Genomic DNA, 6,963 nt, shown 5'->3' with positions numbered 1-6,963 from the left:
ACAAGCTGTATTAATAGGGTTTAACAGCAGGAAAGTTTTCCCTGGAAAGGGAAAACAGCTTCTGGTTGCATTAGCATCCTCCCAGAGGCCCTTCTCTGGCTAGAAGAAAAGGCCGGGCAATCTTTGGACAGCTATTCTGGGAGTCCTGAGCCTGCAGAGATCTCTGGAGTGGAAGAAGAGGACTCAGCAAAAAGCAGAAAATAAACTCTTGAGCGATTGCCTTTTTTTTCTCCCAGTGTGTTTCTGTGCCGTTTTTTTTCCTTTTTTCAGTTCTCTGCAAATCTCCGTACCTTGGATGCATGTTAAACCACTCAGCAGTGCACCCTGACTGTCAGAGCCACCCCAGGAGGGACAGCAGACCAAAGTCTGCTTTTATGTCAGCTAAATCAGGGTTATAGTCAGCTGGGGTCACCAGCATGGTGCATAATTAGTGTATCTGACCCCAAATCTGTATTTTATAGATAGGGAAATACAGAGAAAACCGAGGTGACCTGCTCACAGCTCACCAAACAAGCCTCGAGGTGGGACCATGCCGACTATTTTTAGGGACAGCTGGCAGGTTCAGTGAACCAGGAGTGAATTTTTGAGCTTTCTCTGCAGTTGATTTCACTGCTAACCTGAGGCAAATGCTTTCACTTTTTGTGGCTTCAGCTTCCAGTCTGTGCAATCAGAGGGGCAGGGCACCTAATTTGGAAAAAAAAAGCCAAAAACCAACAACAAAATAAGACAAAATAAATCCCCACAGTATTATTTTACTTTCTTAAATAATTATCAATAAGTGGCCTTCTGTGCTGGTGGGTCCCAACTACATGCAGGCTCTTGCTCCAGACCTCTGCGTTATCCACAAGAGGGAATTTCCCAGCGTGTTCACCTGTTTATTACCTACTGCAGCATTTCACACTTTTATAAAATGCACGATGCTTTTGCTGAGTAAATTCCACACAGAAATCCAATGTCGGGTGAGGGGAAAGGTGGGGGAAGACCTGTTGGTAAGCGATAGTTGTGTTTAAACTTATACCATAAGGGAAAAATTATTTGTTGGGTCTTTCATGGGTTTGGGTATCTATGCATGCCTAGAAGCAGAGTGCTTTGGGATGGACTTTGGGATCCACCAATGCAAGACAGAGCATCAAAGTCAGTATTTTATATTATATATATATATCTTTGCTAATGAGGTATGTGGAAAAAGCCAGCTCACAGCAACAGTGAAATGAAAGCAAGCAGAGATGCTGCTCCTGGCCTGCCTTCCTGTGGATCTGCTACTTGAAGTAGCAGATTGTAGAGAATTAAGGATAAAAGTGAGGTTTTAGATTACGGCTGAAAGGCAAAACTGATTTCAAGAGCGTCACCTCAGCCCCAGCCCTGTGCTTGCAGGGACACGTGGAAAGAGACTGAAACTCTGCACGGACGCAGGACCTGAGCATCCTCCTCCCCGCCAGCACAACCAGACCCATCTCGAAGCGAGCGCAAGATGGCGCCTGAGGGGGAAACGCAAATCCCGCGCTGCGCACACCACGTGACCCCTCCCTCTCCGCCCAGACCCAGGCCGCCCCTCCCAACTCTCGCGAGAGCCGCCCGTGGCGTCGCGGGAGCCGGCGCTGCGCTGCGGTAGGAGGTCGGCGGAGAAGGACGGAGCCGGAGCCGCTTCGCCGCCCTCCTTCCTCCCTTCCCTCCCTCCCACCTCGCTTCCCTCCGCAGCCGGGAGGATGCCGCGCTCCGGCCCTCTCCCCGCCGCTTTCTCCCTGCTGCTGCTGACGGCCGCGCTGCTGCCGGCGCCCTCCGTCGCGCAGAACGGTGAGGGCGGCGTGAGGGGAGCTTGAGGGGGGGTGGGGGGGCGCGTTGCCACGGGGCCGCCGGTTGCTATGGGGGCGGCTACGGCGGGGGACGAGGGTCATGTGGGGCGGGGGGGCGCCGAGGCCGTTCGCGGGGGGCGGGGAGGGGCTGCAGTCCCGCTGTGTGGTGGGGGGGGGAGTGGAAGCCCCGGCCTCCCCCCCCGCTGCGCTGCCCGGTGCTGAGGTGCTCCGCGCCCGGCAGCGCGACCGTCTCCTCCCGCCCACTGAACCTGCATCTGCCGGGTTGCTTTCGGTGATTTATAATGCAATAAAGTCGTAGTTCCTTAGCAACTAAGGAGGTGCTGTGATAGGAGCGTAAAAGAGGGAAGGGAAAAAAAAAAAAAAAGAAAAGGGGAAAAAAAAACCCACCCTTCTCTGCGCTTTATAGGAGAGTGTGAGCTAAATGTGGCGCGGCGTGCCTCCTCCCCGGGGAGTTCGCAGCCAAGTGCGTGGCGGTCGGGGGCTGGAGGAGCTCCGTGCATCTCCTGGTGAGCCGGGACACCCTGTGGCACTGCGAGATGAGAGGTGGCTCTGAAGGAGGGATGGGGTGTGCGGGGTTCCCTCTGTGGCGTTATGGCAAGGGCAGGAGCTCAGCTGCAAGGCTTGTGTGCGTTGGGGAGGTGTTACCTGCAGAGAAACCACACCTCGCGTGTACACCTATTCGCACTGATTTGTGGCCGCTTTGGCCTCTCATCTCTCCCTATCCTCTCTGCTGTGCACTTATACCATCCTAGCCTTTTTTCTTGAGGTAGGTTTTGCATTGCAGCATGAGGTCGCCTTTGACCCTTTGCTGTAGGAAAGAAGCACTGAGGCCTTCAGCCTATTTAACAACGATAGGAGACGCAGATGTAAGAAACAACAGCCCAAACATCCCAGGGTGGATTTGTTTCCCCACTATGTGTGCATTTTGCAGTCTGAAACCAAAGTGACTGCTAACCAAGCACCCATGCTGTTGCACGGAGGAAACCTGTGGGCTTTCTGCATTGTGAGGGCCTTTCCTGAGGAGCACCAGAGGCTGGGCAAATCCTGCTGGTCAGTGGCCAGTTGGACTGCTGTGGCTACAAAGTCTGGTTCTTCTGCATTGATGCAGTCTGTGCTATTGCAGCATGGTTTCAGCAGGTTAATCTGCCCACATCATGTTTCCCGTGGTATTTGGGTGAAGTGAGGTGACGTGTGAGTTAAATAGGTCGTGTGCTTGAAGCTGCTCATGTGTTGAGTTAGCAAGCAAGGTGTCAAATGCTGGCAGCTGGTCTAAGGATGCTAACTAGCTGCTTGATAGGCAGTGCAGGCGCTTGCATTTTAACAGTAGTTGTGTGTCTAAGGTCAACAGTTGAATACATTTTGAGGGCAGATGGCAGGCCTTAGCCTTTCTCTGCTTCACTCTTGGCTTCCACTGCTGACATGAAGCTAACCTAGCAGTAGCAGTTTTTGGCATGAGATAAGGTTACAGACCCCAGGAGTTTTCTGGGAGCTCATTAATTTTTATGTGGTTAACTAGGGTTATCCCAGCAATAAATGATAGGGGACACTCTGAGCGTGTGTGCTGAGCTAGGAATTTACATGAGAAGTGAAAATCTTATTGGGAAGGACTGGAGCACTCTAAAAGCAGAGATCCTTCTGAAAAAGGTGCATTGCTACAGTTGAATTTCTGCTCCCCATTTGAATGCTGTCATAGCAGAGAAGCAAGTTTCAAGCTTGCACGTCAGGCCCAGCCACAAAAGAGCTGATTTTTCTGCAACTACTGGCCAGTGGGATGCTTACTGAATCACTTCCACTTTTGCTGTGGCGTGAAGAATAGGTACAGCTGTTTTCTGGGTTGTATGTACTCCTGGTAAGCTGTTTGGAAAACAGTTTAACTTGAAAAGGCATGTGGAAATCTGTCAGTGGCAACTACCTAAACGTTGCTGGGGTGTGCTTTGAAGGTGTGGGGAGCAGAAACCCCAGATGTATGCCCAGGAATCCTATTATGTGTTACTGATATGTAGCCACTGCTGTAGTGAAAAGGTGACATGCCAGGGGTCATTCTGCGTACAGCAACACTGAGCTACGTACCTGTTGAAGCTGCAGGTCATGGACTGCCCAGTGCTTGTTGGAAGCAGCCTTTTTTCTTCTGACAAGAGATTGCTGCTGAATTTTTCTAGAATTAATGTAATCCAGTATAGTTTTAATTAGCACCATGTATAGATTTAAGCTGACTAAAACAGGAAATTGGTTTTTGGCATCTACAAGGATTATATTTCAAGCTCTTACATAAACACCTAGGGATCACAGAGAAAGTAGTGTGTCAAAAATGTAACTTTTCCCAAGGGTTCTTCGGAGGCTCTTGTCAATTTCTTGATGTCTGTGTCCAGCAGGTGAGTTAGGTGAAGTGACAGAAAGGAGGCTTAGAAGAGAGGCGAGGAAGCCTGAAGAGGAACAGCTGGAAAAAATCAGTCTGTCAGGAGGCTCTGTGTAAACCTGTAGTTTGCAACTGGTGTTGGTTGGAAAGTCACCACTTCAGAGCAGTGTTCTCCTTGTGGAAAGGAGCTTGGCTCTTTGGTGATGAACTCCATGCCTTCCTTGGTGGCTTGTTTTCAACCTTGGCAGCTGCTTCCTTCAAAACCAAGGCTTGAAGATGCTGGTACTTGGTAAGGTTTAAAGGAGCATGGCTGCGTCTGTGCTGACGGCTGAAGTAGATACTTGAGCTGCTCCTGTTAAATTTGCAGTCTTTAGCACAGCACTGCACGATCTGAATCACTTTTTCCAGTTCTTCCCTTTTCAGAGCTCTGGTCTGGCAGCGTGCACTTAAAAGCAGGCTCTCTCGCGTCTTGTCTGAAGGACAGAATCCCTAAAATCTCGCATTTTTAAAAATGGTGAATGCTGTTTCTGGCTGCAGCTCTTCAGCCATTTTGCACTGATTGCCTTCTGGTATTCTGATGTGATTTTAGCGGTCCCCAGATAAAACTAAGGAATGGTTTCGTACAGCATTTATGGAGCGTGAGTGTGGGCTGAGCATCGAGGAAGATGTTCAAAGTTCTGTTCTCCCCACCATTTCTATTCTCCTTCCTCCTACAACTCCCTCATAGGAAACTTAAATACAAGCAAGATGACTAACGTGTATACGCTTGAAAATGGCATTAAACCCTTACAGATATCTGCTAACAGGTAACGAGGCGTCAACTGCTCGTACTGGTGCTTCAAACAACAGCGTTAATTAGGTCAAGAAGCAATCCAAGTGGAAGTGCTGCTAAGTGCTGAAGTACACTGCGAGCATTGAGTGTCCCGGCAGCAGAGTCCTGCAGGAAGGCTGCTTGTTATGCTCGTGAATGAGGTGCGTTCTCTCCTTCACAATGAGCTGTTTCTTTTGCTGCAAGCACTCCTTTAGAGGAGACGATTGTAAAAAAAACTTGCACTGTAAAGGACAATGCTGGTCTGTGATTCATCCTTCGGTTGTAAAACCAGTGTGGAAACTGCTCAGCTTCAAGCCGTGGAGGTGCTGCAGCTCCTATTGAGGAACCTCTTGAGGTGAAAGCTGGGTAAATGGATTCTGCTTATTTTTAACTGGAAAGGTCTCTTAGCTGTGAACCTAACCCAGCTCTCTTGCCTCTTCTGGCGTTTTATTCCTTACATCCATACAGTTCCGAGTGTTTCCTTTCCATCAGCACTTACTTTCTGTGCTTTTCTAGGTCGGTTGTCACGGTCGTTTTGTGTAAGTTGTATTTCCTTACTGTTCCCGGTGCTTTTCAGTCACGTTTTCAGGAATGTGATGAGTAGAACTGGCCGCAGTTCCACTTGGGCCCGGCCCAAAGCTCAGTGGAGTGGAAGGACGGCTCGGTGCATCTTGCAGATGGCATTCCCATTTGCATCACAGGACAAATGCGTTTTTTACAGTATGTTTTTGACTCGTGTCCAGTGGGATCCTTAACAGTGGTCACATCTCACGTGGCAGGACTGCTGCTTTGTGTCCTTGACTGCCTACACCAAGCAGTTCTTTGGTGTTCCTGCTAAATGGCATCTTCTGATGGCTGCTCCCACTTGTCGTGATCCTGTTGGATCCAATGGAGCACCCACCCCTACCTCAGCTTGCTTTGCTTTTATCAATTGAAACAATAATGCTCTAGGCAATCAGCTATCTTATTTCATCCTGTTTTTCACCTACTTGCTTGCATACATGAAAAAACACCTGGTACACAAAGCTGTGTTAATGAAGTTTTATTTTTTGGTAGGAGTCTCTTGTCTGGGGCAGTCATAATTGCCCTATTGGAATTAGGAACACGGCGGCTGTTTTCTCCTCTGTTTACAGCTGTGCTTTACTGACTTTGCAGTAGATCAGATTGTCATGGGTAAGTGGCCTCAAACCATGGCAGTAAGGCTTTGTTCATCAGATAGGTTTCTCCCATTGTCTTCTTGGGCACTGAACTGGGATTGTCTGTCTGCAGTTCCAGTCTGGTGGAGGAGGATTGTCAAAATTCTGTATCAGAAAATAATGTCCAGTTGTTCACATTCAGATAATTGAACCATTTTTTACGTGCCGTTCACAAAATCTTACTACTGAATGCTTTCACTTCCTCTGCCATTGTGTGCTGCGTTGTTTCTTATGTCATTACGGGAGATTCAGTCTAATTAAATCTAAAAATAATTTCAGCCTGGATTGAAGGTCTTGGGAGTATTCATCCACTAGCAAGATGACTACAGTAGACTTTTAAAAATTCATGTTCTCTTGACAAGCTTGAAGCTTTTTTGGGTCATCTGTGTGGTTGAAGTCACCACTTCAGTGTTGACGCAAACTCATTTGAGCAGAAAGACAACTTTGGAAGCTGGGAAGGATTCATCAGGCGGTGTCAGAAGGTGTAGATATCTGCTAGAATTAAGGATTAGAAGATTTTGGAGAGTGGAGCTTTTTTTCACTATTCCTGTTCAGAACGCAGTGGAGAACAGCACTGAGATGTCAGCATCAGATTTTGGCTGCAGCAGGGTGTGTGTGTGTGTGGGGGGAGGAAGTGTGAGCAGTGGGCTCTGAGCTGGGTTGAATCACAGAATGGCCTGGGTTGCAGAGGAGCACAATGCTTATCCAGTTCCAACCCCCTGCTGTGTGCAGGTCACCAACCAGCAGCCCAGGCTGCCCAGAGCCACATCCAGCCTGGCCTTGAAT

At 48.8% G+C, this 6,963-nt stretch overlaps 1 protein-coding gene across 3 annotated transcripts in view; it reads left to right on the top strand.

Moving 5' to 3' along the window:
• The first annotated feature begins 1,577 nt into the window (after positions 1-1,577).
• Positions 1,578-6,963, top strand: part of NPTN (neuroplastin) — a 47,010-nt gene continuing 41,624 nt past the window's right edge. For all 3 annotated transcript variants that reach the window (XM_042885661.1, XM_042885660.1, XM_042885658.1), the window contains exon 1: positions 1,578-1,794. In XM_042885661.1, the coding sequence (XP_042741595.1) occupies positions 1,707-1,794 (88 nt within the window). In that variant the 5' untranslated portion in view covers positions 1,578-1,706. The remainder of the gene's footprint in view (positions 1,795-6,963) is intronic.

Source organism: Lagopus leucura, unplaced genomic scaffold (assembly GCF_019238085.1).
Source record: "Lagopus leucura isolate 7727_CA_CO unplaced genomic scaffold, USGS_WTPT01 Super-Scaffold_100052, whole genome shotgun sequence".
Lineage (NCBI taxonomy): Eukaryota > Metazoa > Chordata > Aves > Galliformes > Phasianidae > Lagopus > Lagopus leucura.
Note: the sequence above shows the minus strand (reverse complement) of the source record. Positions and strands in the feature narration are given on the sequence as shown.